Raw genomic sequence first — 19,503 nt, 5'->3', positions numbered from 1 at the left:
TTGGCGTACGGAGCCCGCGTTACGCACCCGGCGTAGGCGGCCGCCTCCCCCCCTCCCCGCGCTGGCGCACTTGGCGTACACGGTGGCCGTCCTACGCAGTTGGCGCAGCTGGCGGCTGCTGGCGAAGGCAGGGAGATGCCGCTCGCCTGCGACAGGAAGCCCAGCAGCAGGGACGCACCATGTGCGGCGGCGGGGAGGAGGCGGCGGGGGCGACGGCGGCCGCCTCCCGCCCCCTCCCCAAATCCCCGCCGCCGCCTCCCCGCCCCGAGCCGGCGGCGCGGGCGGCGAGGCGAGGGCGGTGCGTGCCGGCTGGTGGTGCGGTGCCCATGGCTCATTGCGGGGCGCAGATCGTACCATCTGCGCCGGCTCCCCTCCCCATGCACTGCGGAGAATCTTTGCACGGCAATAGCCAGATAATAACAATATTATTAGAGCCTGGAACCAATATATTATAGACACATAAAAAAACCCCACCATGTCGGTTGCCTTTGCTTCTGCTCGCCCAAGAGGCAAAGGGGAGGTCACCCAGCAAACTATCCAGAAGGTAAAAAAGCATGCTTTTATACAGACAATTTTAGACATTTATTCCGTCCCTGCTCCTGCAGCTGAGGAAGGAGGCTTATTTCTAGGGCGATCAGGAAAACTAGTGAATTTGCGAGGGCTGCAGAGATGGACAGCTGGAGAGAGAGGTGGGGGAAGGAGGAGGAGGAGGAGGTGGAACAAAGCAAAGGTGTTCAGATCCCTGCAAAGAGAGCGAGAGAAGGACTTGGGGAATAAAATTGGGATGGCACGTTATCTCTGCTGCTCGCAAAGGGGGAAAAAAGCTGCCAATAATACATTGGGAAATTGCAATAAATCTGCAGAGACATGATTGATTTCTGATGGTATGTCAGCTTCTGGCCCCAGAAAACCCCAGCCTCAAAAATGAATTAAAAGAAAATACTGAATTTGCAAGGGTTTTCTTTTGTATTTGGATGCAGAATGTTAATCTCTCAGAAGATAGAGGGAGCACCGATCACCGGTATTTTTCATATACTATTATTATTTTTCAGGCTGTGTTTGTTGATGTTTAATGACAAACAAAGGTTTTGAAAGATTTTCTCTGAAGAGGAGATCTCCGCATGGGTCTCATGTGGAGGCCAAAGCAGAGGGTTCCCGGTTGGGAAGTTATTGTTTCCTATTTCGCAGGGTTGACGGCAGGGACTGTGCACACATGCCTGACACCCCCTTCCTCCTGCGGAAGGCAACGGTCAGTAAGGAAGAGGCTGGAAATACCGATAAAGAACGTGCATGTTTTTACTCTGACCGCTATTTGTCATTTGTACTTCTACCGTGTTTTCTCCGTGTTCCCCAGTGCATAGGTATTTTGTTTAGGCAGAGTTGCGTAGCGCGGTGAAGTGAGGTGTGTATGCTCTACATGGTCCGTTCGTAAATAGTGACCAGCAAAGAAGTGCCATTGCTAATACGGCAATTAACCGCTCATCAGTGGGTTTTGCAGCCAAACTGTTATCTGGTACCAATTTATCACTTCTAGGGAAAAAAACCTCAGTGGAAGACTGTGACAGAAGAGAGGTTTAAGGCAGAACAAACTGCTGTAAGAGAGACTGAAGAGATGACTCAAATCTCAGGACACTATTTGGAAACTAATCCCATTTGGTGTAGCTCCTGCACCACATGCAGTATTGTGAACCGATTAATTTTAAAGACTAAAATATTTCAGACTCAGTGGATAAGTTTTTCTCTAACCTCCAGATTGGTTGGGGTTAGGACAGAAATTCATAATTCAGAGAGTTTGTACTTAAAACCATGACCGTATCCACAGACAAAGGGCAGCCAAAGTATGTTCAGTTTGATTTTCAAGCCCTTTCCTTTTTGCATATTCATAAACTTTATGGAAGCTTCAAAATGTTATTTCTTTACCAATAATGTATAAAAACATTTCCCATCTCGGGTGCATTTGCTGGCATGTTTCTTCAGGACTGCTCATCAGCGTTGGGCTGTCGGCAGTGATTTTCTCTTTGGCAGGCGGTGATCCTGAGGAAGAGGCTCGCAGGCACAGTAACTAGGTGGGCTTTGCACTCAAGCACAGAAATGGGGCAGTGAGAGAAGGAGTGGGTGCTGGGCTAGGAACTCAAAAAATCCTCATTAAAGTGAGCTTTTTAGAACACATACCAATTTAATTGAAAACCAAGATTATTCCTATTTGCATTCATAATATATAAGCAGCTTATTTTTATTTATTAACTCAATTTTGATGGTCTTTCAAAGCTGTTACTATTCCAGTACCAACTATTCCTAAAATAGATTTCACATGGAGGAAGTTAGAGCTTTTGACAAGACAGCAGGGATGGTGGTGCTTTAAAATACTTCATCAAATAGCATTTGCAGGGCAGTAAACTTCAGTTTCTTCTGTGTAATGGAGATCAGAACTCGGTTCTTTTTTCCTAGTAAGTTAGGAAAAGAGCTATTCCTGATTCCTTTTTCAGTAAGCAAAATGTTTTTCAGCTAAGCATAGATGCATAGCCCTTTTCTGACACATGTATATGTCATATTGCTTGGACTCTTGCTGTTGAATACGCATCTTAACTGAATGTGAAAATACTGTCAGTGATATCTGTTGTGGAAACTGAAAAGGACGGGTTTATATTCTTCGCTAATTCTGCATACAGAATTTCCACTGACACAGGTGAAAATTCTGTACAATGAGTACAGAGCATGAAACAAAGAGCTGCGCTGTGCATCAGGCAGGACTATTTTCTGTTAAAATTATATGCTGCACCCGGGTTGCCATGTGAGCATAGGCATGCACGCAGGAGGAACATGGATTCTTGACTGACACAGCTCTGACGTTCCCTGTCAGCATTTGAGAGAGCAGCCTGCCGACCTGCCCTGGCAGGCCACAGCAACGCCTCTGTTCCTCAGACCCTCGCTGACGTGAGCCACAGGGGATCACTGCAAGCTCCCGCAGTCAGAGCCTGTGATGGACAAGGGCGTCCAGCAAAGTTAAGACCAGCCTGCAAATTACAAGCAAGAAGCAGGACAAGTGGAGTTCTCTAAGGGAGTGATGAGCTAGACTGCAAGTGCCTCAGAAAGACTCTTCTGCTCATTTTCCTATGATCTAGCCCCTTGTTTGCATCTGAACAGGTCAAGAATTTGTTCTGATCAGAACACATACCTACACGGATTAATTCACATTTAGCTCATATGAAAACATATGTTATTCTTTCCTCAAGAGTTCTTCTACCCTGATGACACCGTGGTTCAAAGGCCCAGGCTTGCAAGCACTTAATAGCAGCAGTACCTATAAGCTGTATTATGTAGTGAGTTTTTGCCAGAGGCAAATCTAAATTTGTAAATACTGTTGTTATTTTTCCATTTATTCACCTGCAGAAAGCTTGCCACCTTCACAAGAAAGCTGGGGGAAAGAGACAAACTATTGTATTTGAAATTTTAAAACAAATTAAAGGATATTTTAAGCTTTTAATTGTATTATAAGTTCGTTAAATAAAGGTCAGTGGTCATTTTGTCCAGCAGCTCTGATCTTCTTGGAACAAGTGAGTCACTAGAATTTCTTGAATGAAGCCAAGCTAGCAGCCACTGATACACATAAATTAACTGATATATAATTACTCTGTGTTTTCATTTTAAGTCCTCCCTGTATTAGAACTACCCCAAAGGACATATTGGGATGTAATGCTCTTAAATGTGGTTTCAGTAGATCTAGTAATGCAAATTTTATACTTCATCAAGTTCAGTAGCCTGCACACGCTAGTCCTGTGCAGGAAAACTAGTAGGTTAAATTGTTTGAAAGTATGTTTCTTATTTGAAAGTAGGCATGTAAGTAAAATCTGAAGTTTTGGAAAGGGTTGGGTGATCTTTTAGAATGAGGCAGAGGTATTTCATAGTGAAAGCATTTTCCTTCTTCAGCATAAAAATCTGTCTGCCATTTAAGGAGCAAAAAAGGTAAGTCCATTAATTCTTCTGTGTTGGGTATTTGAACTAACTCATTTAAAGATAACTGTTGATAAATGAATGATTTGAAAAGCACAATCTTCTGGCTCAATAAAGTCACATGACAATAAAGTCACATAAAGTCATATTACTTTGTAATATCCCAAGGCAACAAAACTGCACAAAACACCATCCACTGCCAAGAAGGGTGAATGTGGAGTATCACAAAAACACAGAACTTTAATACGATTCTGGTAGTAACGTGTTTTGATCGTATTTCTTTTATGCAGATGCTAGATGAAAATCACCACCTAATACAATGTATTATGGATTATCAGAGCAAGGGGAAAACTGCAGAATGTACTCAGTGAGTATTATGAGTTTTGGAGTATGTTAGAAATTTTTGGTCTACTTTTTCTCAAGAACAGTACTGTGAACAGTTCTGTTCACTGATCACTGAGAAAATGGTTGGACTATTTTTTTAGGTTCACTTGTATTAAGAAATGTATATTGTTCTTGGAACAGAGGTTTTTTTCTGAAGTATTTGACTATTTAGTATTTACAATATTTTTAACAGATCATTTATTAAAATAATTATAAACAATTATGGTTATTGGACCACTTGCTCTATGCAGATTCATTAAATACAGGTAGAATCAGGTACAAAGTTAGTAAAACATTTTAATCAGAAAGTAATTAAATGTCAAGGATCAGCCATGTGGTTATCTATGGCTAAAACAATATGCATGTAGACGTACCAGTTTGTATCACTGCTTACTATTCCTAATCTTGAAAGCAAAATACTTTTATAAACTTTAGGGGTTAAATCTCAGTCAGGAAGAATAGCCAATCTGCCCCATGAAAGGTCAAGTGATGGGGCCAAACCCAGAAAGCTGTACTTTCAAAAAAGATTGTCTCAAAAATTGACACGACCTTTGCTAAAGAAGTCATGTCACCATTCTGGCTGCATTTTTGCCACTTTCCCCACTTCCCAGCCATTTTCCCCTTATCAGAAGAAAACTCAGGCTAAAAAAGCATTTTCTCTCGCCTTCTTGGAACCCTCCCTGTTTCCAAAAGTTTGACTCTTCAGTTTGCTCAGTGGCACCGCTGTTAGTTTGCTTTTGGGTGCCCTCCTGTTCTTTATTACAAGCTTTTCCAGTTCATCAAGAACTGTGAAGAAGCATAAATGGTTCTGGTGGTGCTTACTTGAGTAAACACGCCAGTTAGAGCACTCTTGAAAAAAATCGTGTTCTTCCCAGCTTGCTGGCAGGGCAAACAGGTTTTGGTTTTTGGAGTTCTGGAATTTCATTACTACAAGGACCCTTGTTAAACAGAGGAAGAAAAAGTGGCTAATTGTTAGAGCAGCTGACCGGGTGTCAGTACTCAAAGACTGAGGTTCCAGCTTCACAGTTCACTCAAAGTGCTTTCAAAGGAGAGTGTATTTTACCTCTCCCTTCCCCCAAGTTTACCCATTTGTGAAAGAGGTGATCCTTGATGAAAAGTATGACAGCACAGATATAGGTCATTACTATTGCTATTTATTATGACAGGTAAAAAGTGGGCTAATTCAACTAATCATTTGTACATAGCAAAAAAAAAAAAAAAAGAGAAAGGTTTGAAATTTTCTGTATTGCTAACCCTTTCCAAATAAGCTTTACTCCTTATTCTGTAGATACCAACAAATCTTGCACAGAAACCTGGTTTACTTGGCAACAATAGCAGATTCTAACCAGAATATGCAGTCCTTGCTTCCTGCTGTAAGTACCAGTGCTACCATCAGGTGCATTTACTATGCCAGAGAGAAATGCTCTTTGATTCTGTTACTGATCACTGTCAATAAACCATTTTTAGTATTTTTCCAGCTAAAAGTTTTGAAGGTGTCAAGTAGACCACTAAAAAAATCTAAAGCTACTTTTACTGTGTTTAAAACACATTCTTTAGGACACTTGTGTTAATCTCTTGTCTCTGTAGCTCAAGGTCTATATACTCTAAATGGTGCAGTAGTACGGATCTGAACAGGCTCCATTTGCTCTAGATTCATTATTCGTTACCTATTCTCACTGTATGCTTTACACAGGAAAAAAATGCCACTATTTTATGTCAAAAATCTAATTCAGCATTTGGGCATTGGTTTGTCTTTAAACATTGTGTTATTCTTGCTAAATTGCTTGATTTTGGAGGTATCACACATAACACAAAATACAGCATAGCTTTATGCTTGACAAAGGTCAGTTTGTCAACACACTTCTGTATTGTCTTTGCTAATGCATATCCCCTCAGCAGTTATGTTCTGACCAGCACAAAATGTAATTCATGTAACTACGGAAGAATGGGCACAGAAGCCAGACTCTATTATAAGCACAATTTTACAATATTCACTGTGCTGCCTGCCGGCTTCTCTGTATCATGCTGAATGTCATTCACACATAGTAGTCAAACGAAGAAAGGTTTATGCAAGCAAGCCCCAAAAGTGAAGGAAAAACATATTTAGTTGAGGCAGTTTTTAGTCATAGTCAGGCTAATTTGGGGGTTATTATTTTTCTAATTAAAACCTAACCAAAAATTTGCTTCTCCTCCTTGTTATTTGCAGCCACCAACGCAAAACATAAACTTGGGCCCAGGAGGAATGACTCAGAGTGCATCCAACCAATCTCTCCATTCACAGAGCAATCTCAGCGACGCAATTGGGACGGGCCTTCCTCCTTCCTCCCTCATGCAGAGTCAGATTAGCAATGGTGAGCTTCGGTCCCCTTTGTGCTGCTTTGCTGTTGCTTGGCAACAAAATCATTAATGCAGAATATACTTACAGAGCTGTAAAAGACCTCTCTTAACTCACCTTTCAGGCATATGGGGATTTCAGGCACATGCTGAAATCATCACAAAATGGCTACAGTCAGTAATGATGTTGGCTTCTGCAAGGACTCCAATCTGCTTAGTATTTCTGTAGGGGAAATTAAAAATATTTTTTTAAAAATGCGTATGAAAATCACCAAGTAAAGATGCATCAAGTTTTTAGTAAGAAAAATTACATATTGTGGTATTTTTCTCTTGAAGTTGGTGGGGTTGGCCAGGGTAAAATGGAATTGCTTGCATGACTAACCACACAACCAAGCCTTTAGATTGCAAAGACCTTCCAGGATACATGCCTTCTTAAAAAGAATTCGGTGTTGCATCACTCTTTGTCCTCTACAGAAGCTTGCAGAGATTGTACTACATAGCCAAAGAGTTTGCACGGACATTTCATATGGATAAGATAATATACTTTGTCTATTTGTTTCTTTTGTTCATGTAACATAAAAGAAACTAATTGAAAGGAAAAAAAAATTTTTTTTCACTCTATGTATTTTATAGTATGAATAACCTGTTTATTTATTTTGTAGTTCATAGTTATTTAGTCAGTTCTTGTTTCTGTGGGTCTTTCCCAGAGTGACAGAGAGAGAAAACAGTTTCTATAAATAGAAATATCTAATTGTAAAATCACAGGCTTTGGCAGGGGGACTCAAGAGCAGATGCAAGCCATGAAATTACTTCTGACTTTTAAAAAATCTATTTGTGGTCAAGCTGATAGTACCTTTTAAACTAATGGATGAGGTACCTACTTTAAATAGTTCCAGCTTGTAAAGCAAACTTATTAAATTTATCTGGGCCTTCTTTTTGAAAGGTTTATTACCTAGTATAAGTATGATAATAAGTCAGTCAAAACATTGTTTTGTGTTACTAAGATTCTACATTTTCAGTGTTATTGTTGCTGGTTTTTCTTATTTGCCCCCCACCCTCCAGTTCTTTATAGTAATTTAGTGCTGATTGAAAGAACCAGACTGGCAGTCCTGAAGACACGAGTCATCCACAGAACAGAAGCAGGAGGGGCAGTTTACCTCATGTTGCCCCAGCCCAGTACTAAAAGCCAGCCTGAGTCGTGAGGGTCCCAGGGTAGTTCACTCTCTGCCCAGTCACTGAGACTCTGTCACCTGGGTAGTGCCAGGTATTTTATCATGAAAATATCAGTCCACTGGAAACAAGACTGAGGACATAGCTACACTTCAAAATGAAGATGTGACTGAGAATGCAGTAGCTTGCACCTTCCAAGCAGCCTCGGTAACAGCAGCAGTGATGGCGTGTGCTGTGCTGCTAGTGCCTGCTGTGAGTATAGGACCCTCACACCCTTGGGCTTGGGGATACTCCCCTTGGTTGCCGGCCTCTACTGCTACTGTCTTTGTGCCAGCTAGAACCAAGTTAGCACAATGATGCTATACGACACAGCAGTCTTGATGTGCAGATAGACTTTGAGACTGAGAAATTATTTCACATTGGTCAACAGTTGTTGGACAGCGTTTTTTTGGAAATTAGGAATAAATATGCACAAACAATTCAAATATATGGGCTCTAGTACTCGTGAAAATTTCTCATCTAATGGCAATAGAGACAAAAGTCTGTAATGAACAGGTACAGCGTTGTAAAACAGGGAAGAACAGGGAAGAAGACATAGAAGCTACTACATTTTTGTCTTTATTGTCCTCAGTCAGGACTGAGGAACAGGACTGGAATCACCTCTGCAGGACAGTAACTAGGTAATTCCCTACATACATGACAACTCTCCGTAGTGGCAGCTAGGTCAATTGTAATGATAATTCTGTTGATGGGGACAAGTTAAAAAACAACCCACTGAGATTTCCAGTAATCCACCATTCACAAGTCCGTGATTCTTCATGCCACAGCCCTGCAGGCAAACCCATTAGATTCAATAAACCAACCAGTGAAACTCAGCTGCCTCTGGACAGAATTGGGCCCAACTGAGAATTTTAACTGTTCAGAAATCATGAATGAGGCCTTTCAAAGAAAAACCCAACTGCCTTAGATTCATGAAAGTACAAAAGAGGTTCAATGCTTTGTATTTATCTTATTGTTTTAGTGTTTTTGTTTAAACACTTTTGGTCAAGCTTTCATATTTTCCCTTACAATCACAAATTAGACAAACCTTTTTTTTTTTTTTTTGCTTTAAAGAAGGCCAAGATTCTCTAAGTTTTTCCATGCAAATACGGCAAGGTTTACCAACACTTGCTTCACTCCATCTCTCACCCAAAGCAAGGGCTAGCTCCATTCAAACACCATGGGGTCTTGTGTTGCACAAGTAGAAGTATCAGCTTTACAAGACATCCAAAACTGTAGTAAAACACAGAGCTAGATCTCTGTAGCGGTATATTGACCTGGCTCCACTGATTTCAGTAGAGCTGGCTCTCTATCTCTTGTTGAAAATGCTGCTTGCATCTCCCCATCAGAGGAAAATATAATAATCTACAGCAAATTTTCTCATTTTCATGTCTATAAAAACCATTAAGAGTAATTAATGAGGTTTGTACTAAGAGAATTAGACACATTTTTCAGAGGCTGTAGATACACTTAATAACCATTAATTAAAATATCATTATCTAAACATTACAACATAATTCTGTCTCTTCTAGGGATTCTGCACGTCTTCCATTCTACCTAAATTAATTTAGATTGGCAACAATACAGCTGAATTTAGACAGACAACAATACACACTATCACAATTTAGATAGTAACAATACACAATGAAAACAACTTTCTAAAACTCATTCATAAAGGTATATACAGCAACAAACAATGAAAAGTAAGGACCAGATTCTCCCCAATTTTAGTTACCCAACAGCAACAGAATTTTAAAAAATAAGCATACTGCCAGGTAAGCAGGATGATACTCTTCAAACCCAGGATATAACTGGAGCAGTCTGACAGTGATGTTGGAAAGGGAGTACTGTGACAACAGGGATCGTGATGGTGACTTGGAAAATTTATCTTCCAAAAGTCTGAGGTACTTTCAGGAAACTTCAGGAAAGGGAGAGACAGGCTTGTACTCTGAGGAGAGGGTCCCTTGGTACTTGCTAAGCCCCAGCTAAGAAGGTTAGTTGGTTATAGAGGAACCAAATGGATGCAGCAAGGTGCAGGGTGTTTCTCAGCCACTACTGTGCCGTCCCATTGTCACTGTCTGTGTGAAGGGGGAAGAGGAGTCAACAGCAGGAGAGGAGGAAGGAAAGGGCAAATTTCAGAAGGCTGGGATGTTTCCAGAGTCCATGTATTTTCTGAAGTATCTGAAATTACTGGCATTTGTTAATTCTGCTGCCTGCAAGGAACTGGTTGTAGGGCATTGCTGCTGGTTTTGTTCTTCCTGTCTGCAGTTCTGTACAGCCTGGGTTTGGCTGCCAGGAAGAGGAGGATCACTCTGACTGTGCAGTAGGCAGTTTTAATTTGTCTGTAGATAACAGGGAATTTTAATAATGAGGACTTTTTTTGTTTTGTTTTGCCTTATCACCAGGTATTTTAGAAAGGCCGCGAGGGCTTTAATGCTCACTGTACGTTGCCAATAATAGCACAGATTTTCTTGTTGCTCTCTTTAATTTTTCTAGGTCCTAATCACGTGTCTATGCAGCAGTCAGGCCAGAACACTATGCCCACGACCTCTCTGAGTATGACTGTCAGCAGTCATGGAACTGGGCCTGGTTATAGCCATACAGTGCCTGCATCTCAGAATGTGCCAATGCAAGGCCAGGGGTCAATAGGCAATTATGTCTCTCGAACAAACATCAACATGCAGTCTAATCCAGGTAAACTCCCTCTTCCTCCTTCTGGGCCAACTTGACTTTTCAGTGACCTCAGAGGTTTACCACACATGAATTTGTTCTGTAAATATTTTCTGTAGACAGCGACAAAAATCCAAGAGGAAAAGACAGCTTTAAGACATCTCTGAATTTCAAGGTGTCAGGCACCAGTGTAAGTCTGAACAGTTTCAGACTGGCTTTAATTTACACCGACTTGCTACGGTTGGCAATGAGTTGGGGAAAAGAGGGTTAGCTAAAAGTGCAGCAGCACTGTCTGATAGCCCCTGGCAGCAAATCCCACAACCGTGGGCGGGATCTGAGAAGCACCTTTATCCGAGCTGAAAGAGCCTGCCAAAGAGTATTACACGTTCACTGTTTGTACATTACTACCCCATTTTTGTTATTTTATTGATACTTCACACTGCTTGTAGGGCATAGAGAAACTTGCAGACAACTCAGAATTAATCTCTTAATTTGTAAAAATGTTTGCTACTGAATATTGAATGGGATGTCCAATGCTTAAGAATTCTTTCCGACAATATGAAATTTAGGGATCAAATAAATCCTAGAATGTCAGTTTATTTAAACTGTATAATCATTAGGTATCTAATAAGATGGAAGTAGAAGAAAGAGTTGATGAGAAAAGAAATGCAGCAATGAATTAGTCAGGAGGTAGAGAGGAACAAATATCAGTTCTTATTTCTTTCTTCAATCCTACTGTAATAATGATTACATTCTTTAAAATAAACTAACAATAATCAAGGCTAGATGTATTTTTAAATGTCTGACTGAAGCTAATGGCAAGAACTGACCATGTAATAACGTCCTTTCTGTATTACAGTGCAGAAGAGTTAAATACATGTAGTAGGAAAACATCTCCCCCTGTGGAAAATTCACAGAATTATCAGGATGCATGTTAGTTGAAGGTTTTAACTTGCTTCCAAAGAGAGTAGGGAGAGAATTGTCACATCCTTTTAGAAAACTGTATTTTCCATGTACATTGTAGTCTCCATGATGCACCAGCAAGCAGCAACGTCACATTACAACTCAGCGCAAGGAGGGAGCCAGCATTACCAGGGGCAGTCCTCCATTGCCATGATGAGTCAGAGCAACCAAGGCAACAGCATGATGGGTCAGCGACCAATGGGCCCGTACAGAGCTTCACAGCAAGGTAAAATCTATTATTAGATTATTGATATAATTATTATCAGATTGATGATATTCGGTCTGTCCTGTGGGGTAGGTAAGTCAACAGAGTTTCCAAGTCACATTTATGAACAGGGAATCCCATCCGGGAACACAGGAAATCTCGAGTGGTGGAAGTATCATGACAATCAGATGAACTTTAATCTATTTTCAAGATTTATCTATTTAATTATTTCAGGTGTGTAGAAAAATAACTCTGTCTAAAAGGGATCATATATCTCTAACGAAAAGATGAACAATTTGATATACAGCTCACTCAAGCCACTGGGAATCTTTTCAGTTCTTTCAAATGGTATTGGATCAGCCGTAACATGGCACAGTTAACAAGGAACACATTTCTGCAAAGAAGATACAGTTTGCCAGCAATTAGTATGAAAAATTAGGCCAAGGAAAGGAAAACACCAGAGGATAACTACCATGCTCTAAGACCTCTCTGGAAAAAGTTCTAAGAGGTAATAAAGCTGCTAGACTGATTCTAACATAAACTGAATTTTGCTAAGAAACAAATTAATACATTAATTAAAATATATTTAATTCTGTGTTCTTGAGCATGGAATACATTCCTGTGCTTTCCAGTAACTCAGATTAGTAGATGAAATGTAGCCATTACTTTTGGTATTGCCACAGAAGTGAGTGGGTTTAGGCCTAGGCCTTGTTACTGACAGTTGTGTAACTTGAATTTCAACCAGCTTTTTCTGAGAATACAAATTTATTTCCTTTTTCTAGTGAGCAAAACATCTTTGAAACTGCTCTCAACATACACAGCTTGTTTACTTATCCAGATGTAAATGCTGTTTTCTTAAAAATAAATTAGATAAGAAAAAAACATCCCTTAGGAGTCCACAGGCTCAGTTTGCTCTCTCTTGTGTTTGCCTTGCAGGTTCCTCGCAGCAGTACATGGGTCAGGAAGAATATTACAGTGAACAGTACAGTCATGGACAAGGCTCATCAGAACCTATGAATCAGCAATATTATCCGGATGGTAATTCCTCTGAGCTGTACTCACTATAATACTGCTGAAGTGCAGACCAGCATGACTGCCACATACAAGGACATGGCAAACCCATTACGATCCATTTCCAATTTAAATGCTAGAAAATTCTAACTCCAGGGTGTGGGAGCCTGGTACACAAACATACGCATCAGTGCACCCTGCTATCCAAACTGTTTCAAAAAGAGCACAAAGCCAAGTTGGGATTAGTAAATGTAAGAGATTTATCCATAGGCGTGACTTTCCTTGCCATGTATTTGACCGCCTATCTAAGTGGTCTGTATTTCCTCTTAGCCTCATCTTTCTGCATAAGCAGCTTCATAATATATCATTCAACAATAGATCTATAGTTATATTAACAATGTATCTGATCAATCTTTGCAATTCCTTGTAGGACATGGTGATTATGCCTATCAGCAGTCATCCTATACTGAGCAGAGCTATGACAGGTCATTTGACGACTCTACACAACACTATTATGAAGGAGGTAGGAAAATATATTGGCAGTCTTTGTAAACCAAAGCTCCAATCCCCTAAAATACTAATTAAATGCTTATGAAAATGTAAAATGTGACTTGCAATTTCTGCATCACTAACTGCTACTTAGCTATTACTTAAGGAGTGACCAGGAAATAGAATTTAGCTATGTATAGCATTTTTTTATACCAAGGCTATATCAGACTGTGTACACAGTATCATATCAGTAAGTGTATTGTGAGGCAGTTATGCTGTGCCACCTTGTGGGATCACTAACAACTTGTGCATAGCCTCATATTCATTAGAAAAATGATCCTCAGTTGTAGCTGAGGCAGGTGGAATTATAGCTATGGATGTTAAACTTTTTTTTGCAGTAAGAGAAAAGACTTCCAGGATACCACTCTTACAAAACTGTTTTTAACAAACATCTTATATAATGCAAATAAAACCAGCTGTATTAAAGTAAAAGGTTATGCTGCCAAAGGGAAACTAACATGCTTGCAGTTAGAAATGGGGTTCAGAGTTGGAAAAAAATGGCAGCCATAAATGGAAATTTCTCTAAAGTAAGAAAGCATTCTGGTTAATTCCAGGACCAACTTTTTTTAATCTTACTTAATTCACCTTAAAAATTGTGAAAAACAATGGGTTAAATGAAACTAATCTTTGAAAATCACCAGTACTATGAGTTTGCAATTCTACCACTAAAAAACTTTCAACAGTAGCACGTCAGTAAATTCAGTGATACTATTAAGATATCTGAACTCTAAATTAACTGCAAAATAGTAACTTAATTATGATACAGCAAGGTGGCATTTAGGAAAACCAACATCGTCTGCATAGTCGCTGTTCATTTTGTTGTTTCAGGATACTGCAAATGGAATTTCCATCATAGGTATTTCAAAAAATGCCAGTAAGAAGTAGATGAGTGGTCTTTCTGGGATATATGAATAAACATCATTATCTGGAAGAAAATACAGTGGGAGGGCTTCTTGAGAAACTGGCTATTTACCCTGGCACCCTTATCTTTGTGACTCTGTGTTTTTCTTCTGAAACGTTTCTGGGGTAAAAAAAATCCTTTGGGGAACAGGTTGCTTGTTTATTTGTTTGTTTAGTGATGTGTATAAATAAACAACTCCCTCCTGTTCAAAAGCACTAAAAATCACTGAAGAAATAAACATCCTGACTGGCAAAATGCAATCATCTATATCTGAAAAGAGTACTTGCCTATGAGTTCCAGACCAAGGCTCCTTACGCCTTTGTTTTCCTTATGATCCACATGTACAGTGAAAACCTGCCTCATCTATAACCAGACTATTTCAATTTTTCCCTCTTTAGGAAATTCTCAGTACAGCCAGCAGCAGGCAGGATACCAACAGGGAGCTGCACAACAGCAAACATATTCCCAGCAGCAATACCCAAATCAACAAAGCTACCCAGGACAACAGCAAGGATATGGTAAGAAAACTGTCACTGACCGGTCGAGTGTTTGCAATACTTCATCCTGATGCCTCCATTCCTAAGCTAAAATATGCTGTAAACTATTTCCTTGATTAACCTTGGACATCCACATACCAAAACTAGCCAAAGAGCATAACATGTAAAGGGGATTCTGGGCAGTAACACATTAGTGTAGCACGGCATTCCATACTGTTATGTCAGCATCCTGAATCCCTCTCCCTTTTGAAAGAAAATTAGAAAGTACACTTTTGCCTTACGTTGGCTTCCTGGTACGTGTTGGCAGGAGGTGACTGCCTGGATTCTCAGGCCTCCTATGCATCTAATAGTTCTGCAACTGATACGAAAAAATAACATTAACAGTCCAGAGAACCACTACTCCCTCACTGAGATTTCTTGCTACATCAGAGGGGTTTTATTCCTTGGCGAGGGACTGAGGTGAAAGGAAAAAAGTGAAAGTGCTTTGAACATGCAGCTAATGCTGGCGCAGGGCTTTCGAACCCTTCAGGTCACCAGTAGCAGATCTCCCCACTGCCATTAAAAGAATCTGAGTTTGATGGCTGTCTTTGAGTTTGCTGACCGATTGGAGGCATCTTGTATGTATCCGCAGCCTTTGGGAGAAAGAAACCATTTCGGGTTATTGAGTACAAAAACGGGGCCCAGAGAGATTGGAATAATGTAAATACTAGCTTGAAGGCAAGGGATTGCTGATGCATCTCCCAAATGTGGTGGTACTTGACCTTGAACTGGCAATGTTAGCCAAACTCGATAAATTCATGTTGATATAAACAGCAAATCCATTTTAGAAATCTAAGATCTCATGAAATAGAACCTACATGACTAAAAAGTTAATTAAATTACTAACACCTGACTCTGCAGTGCCAGTAGATAGTTTGGACTACTCAAACCAGACATATTCTGTGAAATTAAACCCAAAATTCAGTTTATGATGTTAAAATCTGGCCTCCTCTTTTTAAAGGTTCTCCTTCATAAAAATCCACCAATAATGCTAAAAAGTAAGTACACATAGAAGTCTAGACACAGAATATACAGTCCCAAATAAAAGGAAATCAATATCCCTGTGCAGTTGTGTGTCTGATTTCCATGTTTTTTAAAATTATCTCTATATGCAAGAGATTTCTTAGGTTCTGCCTGGTCAGCAGTGCTTACGGTGGCACAGCCAGATTAAATAGGAAGTTAAACGTGCAATTGTTACTAAAATAAAGGCCAGGTAGCTTGCATATAGGTAGTAACTAAGCGGTACCAATACAGATTTCAGAGAGGCAAATCACTTAAAAGCATATCACATTTTCTGAGCAAAGTTTAAAACCTGAACTGAAGTTTACACTGCTGCAACTAGATCATTATTAGTCTTAACACTTTCTAGTGTAAAGCTAGAGGGGAGGTCTAGGCAGAATTTACTCACACTTCATACTCGCAGAGCTTACTTTGTTACCATCATGTTTTACATTATGTTAACCATAAGAACTCCCCCTAGCAAATCAAGCCTTAGTAATAGATTTCACTGTCTTCTCAGGTCCTGCACAAGGAGCCTCTTCACAGTATTCCAGCTACCAACAGGGACAGGGGCAGCAATATGGAAGTTACAGAGCTTCTCAGACAGGCCCATCCGCTCAGCAACAGAGGCCTTATGGCTATGAGCAGGTAAATTGTCTAAATCTCTGCTATGAAAAAGCAGATTTAGCTGTTAGCTCCGCATATAAATCTATCTGATAATTTGGTGCAGGGGTATTGGTGATACTTCAGTGGGTCTTTCAAAATTCATAAACCAAAAGAAATAGTCTAACTCACTGTTTGTAAACCTTTGATACATCATTCTCCAACATTTTTATTTCTCTTTTTTATAGGGACAATATGGAAATTATCAGCAATAAAAGAATACGATCCTGTGTCAGATTCATTTCAATAGTATCTCCATCTTTTGAACTGGATGTACAGGCAGTTTTGATTAATTGTAATATGTTGGTTACCCCTTAGCACAAAGCAGCGTCTGTATGTGAACAGTGTTCATTTCATGCTGGATATGAAGCAGTGCACTACTGGTAACGAGGCAATGCTTTAATGGTTTGATATTTGGTGCTGTGTATAGTACTGTATGTTGATACAATGCAGAAGTTTTTCATTTACCCCCTGACCCCTCGCCCCATTCTTGATGTTTCTAAATAGCTTTAGGACCATTTGATCACAGTTGTGCCCCGTTCTGGAAAACAGCCAGGTTATTCTGCAGTCTGGCTCAATACAAAGCCATGCAGTCACATCTCAGTCCAGGGAGGTATCCTGTGGTAGGTTATTGATCTTTTTTTTAACTGAATGCATTGAAGATTACCTGCCAGCCTCTGAAATCCATGGCTCTCAACTTTACTTCTTAAGAATAAGGGGATGGATACATTCCTTATGTGAAGATAGTTCTATGCTATATGACAAAAATAAAATTAACTGCAACTTCTGCAATACCTACCAGGGCTAACTACCCTGTCTTATAATTCAATAATCTGCATAAGTCCACATTTCTGTTGTAAAAGGTACAGAAAGAGGTTCAAAACCTGTATTCAAGGAAATGTTAATCACTAGAGGCACCTTTTATATATCCATGTAAACAAAGGTATTTCTATCACGGAAAGAAAAATAGAAGGGAGCTCTGAGATCTGCAGTGTCAGCCTACTAGATGTCAATATTGCTTCATATTGTGCTTAGCTGAGAAAAACATCTGGCAAAACTCCAGTCTTAAATATGCTACTCCAAATTTTATAACTTGCATATACATTTTCATGCCAAATTTCACAAGCAGGTGGCTGGCATCCTTCTTTATTTCTGATTCTTCCATTGCCCTTGCTCAGATTTCCCAGCAAGCATTGTAACTATAAATATTGTCAAATCTTTCGGTTGACTGTTCTTACAGCTCATCATCACTTTTATTTTTCTCTTGTAGCTTGACAGAAATAGTTCAGAAGTAAAAGAAAAAAATTCCATCTTTATTGCAGATAAGCAACTAAATTCACCTTTAATTGTGAAACGATATTATGCATATAGAGAGGGAAACTATTAATGATGTCAACCATTGTCAGTGAGAGAATGCCTGTAGAGGGAGAATTTAGAAATAAAAACTCGTGGTATGTAAAAGCCAGTATGAACAATGTAAGTCACTTCTATTCAGTTTTATATGTTCTTATGAAGTGTTGGAAAAAAGCACTTAGAAAGTGCTTATGTAAGTGCTGGACAAAATACTATGTCCAAACTTCTCTGAGGCAAAAGGCTAGGATGACTGTACTCCATGAACATTTTTTAATACGAGATTAACTGCAAATTTACAATATAAATACACCCTCTGTAGGATTTTCTCCTTTTCTTTGTCTGAACTGGTGTATTTATGGGATTTTGAGTTCTAGTACTTTATATTCTGAAAAACCAAGACCAAGAGGAAAATAAAAGATCTCTCAATTCATTACTTTTTTTTTTCTTGTGAAGTCTTTAACTGGACAGCTAAAGAGTTTACTATTAAATGTTGTCCAAGCACTGCCCTTGCTACATTAATAATTTTAATTACTGATAGAAGACTTTTTTTAGTCAGTACTCATTTCTCTCATCTTTCCTGCTGGTGTTTTCATACAAATAAGTACTCTCAAATAGCAAGGAACAGAAAGGAAGTAAGGTTGTTTTCTTGACAATATATTAATATTACAGGTAGCCAGAAGAATGCAATATTGCTCTTTGCCAGCTTGGAAATATGCCTTTTATGTGGTTTTTGAAAGTGCTGAAATACTTTTGAGAGAATATGAACAACACTGAAAATGAAACAGCAACATCACATCAATCTGAAATGTCTTACATTAAGAACTTCTTGAATGTTGTGTATATAATGTATTTGAAAGAGCACTTTGGAAATAGTTTGTACATTTATTTCCTAATTTATACATGATTTTTGGTGTTAATATTTCTAATTGTTAATAACAAAATGTTTATTTAATGTGTTGTCCATTTTTATGTATTAATGTGGAAACAAAGTGATGCCAGCATTTTGACTTCTTCCATTAATTGTATCATTTTCTGTTTTGTAATACAGAATGCTTGAAAATTGTTTAGGTTAAAAACTATCTGAAAATGAAGTTGGTGGTACTTTTCTTATGACACAGACTTTTGAATGGAAACAACAGATAAAGGGATTCTTTTGAGTTGCACCTTCTCCCCTACTTCTCTGATACACTTCATAGATAATTATACATGATGAAAGCTTGTCCCAGCTTTCAAATTATTTGCTATGCAAAGTTCAAACGCGCTGTGTGTGCAGAGTGGATGTACGTAATTAACAGCTCACCTCACAGCGGGGAGTAGGGGACATGCGGCACGCTGACTGACGGCGCAGGCCAAGGGGCCGAGATCCCCGCAGGTCACTCAGCCCCACGGGCGGCACCCCCACACGCGTTATTTTAGCAGCCGCAGCCCACTCCGGGCTCACTGCGGGGACAGCGACTTCTAGCGCCGTTAAGGCCGAAGCGGGCAGGACGCTCAGCGCGTCCTTGAGGGGAAGGGATCCCAAAACCGGGCCTCCCGGGCTTCCCGCCGCCTATCCCCACCGCTCAGCCCCGGGGTGCGCAGCGCCGGTCTTTCACGGACTAACTTAACCCTCACAGCAGCCAGCTGCGTCCGCGAGACTCTAGGCTGGGACATAAGCACCACGGGCCTTTGTGCATAACCCGGCGCCCGGACTCGACACTCTCCCTTGGAGCGGCCGCTGCGAGGAACGGCGGGCCGGCCGCCGGCGTGTGAGGGGAAGCCCCGGGCTGCGGGGC

The 19,503-nt window shown here is 40.0% G+C and overlaps 1 protein-coding gene across 2 annotated transcripts; it reads left to right on the top strand.

The window, feature by feature from the left end:
- Positions 1 to 173: 173 nt before the first annotated feature.
- Positions 174 to 18,722, top strand: SS18L1 (SS18L1 subunit of BAF chromatin remodeling complex). 2 transcript variants are annotated; one of them, XM_072878862.1, is made up of 11 exons: positions 174 to 544; positions 4,242 to 4,318; positions 5,624 to 5,708; positions 6,542 to 6,686; positions 10,375 to 10,572; positions 11,573 to 11,737; positions 12,653 to 12,754; positions 13,158 to 13,250; positions 14,576 to 14,695; positions 16,233 to 16,360; positions 16,564 to 18,722. In XM_072878862.1, the coding sequence occupies exons 1-11, from the start codon at positions 476 to 478 to the stop codon at positions 16,588 to 16,590; spliced, it is 1,209 nt and encodes a 402-aa protein (XP_072734963.1). In that variant the 5' UTR covers positions 174 to 475; the 3' UTR covers positions 16,591 to 18,722. The 2 variants fall into 2 exon arrangements, with proteins under 2 accessions (XP_072734963.1, XP_072734964.1); XM_072878863.1 differs by lacking the exon at positions 10,375 to 10,572.
- The last annotated feature ends 781 nt before the right edge of the window (positions 18,723 to 19,503 follow it).

The sequence above is a fragment of the Ciconia boyciana genome, chromosome 14 (assembly GCF_034638445.1).
Source record: "Ciconia boyciana chromosome 14, ASM3463844v1, whole genome shotgun sequence".
NCBI classification, from domain to species: domain Eukaryota; kingdom Metazoa; phylum Chordata; class Aves; order Ciconiiformes; family Ciconiidae; genus Ciconia; species Ciconia boyciana.
This window is presented reverse-complemented; position numbering and strand designations above follow the sequence as displayed.

What these genes read in the sequence shown, in the direction of transcription:
- SS18L1 (XM_072878862.1), top strand. Translation starts at nt 476, where the DNA reads ATGTCGGTTGCCTTTGCTTCTGCTCGCCCAAGAGGCAAAGGGGAGGTC. An exon ending in CAACATGCAGTCTAATCCAG is followed by an intron (nt 10,573 to 11,572) that starts GTAAACTCCCTC and finishes TGTACATTGTAG; the next exon opens with TCTCCATGATGCACCAGCAA. An exon ending in AGGACAACAGCAAGGATATG is followed by an intron (nt 14,696 to 16,232) that starts GTAAGAAAACTG and finishes CTGTCTTCTCAG; the next exon opens with GTCCTGCACAAGGAGCCTCT.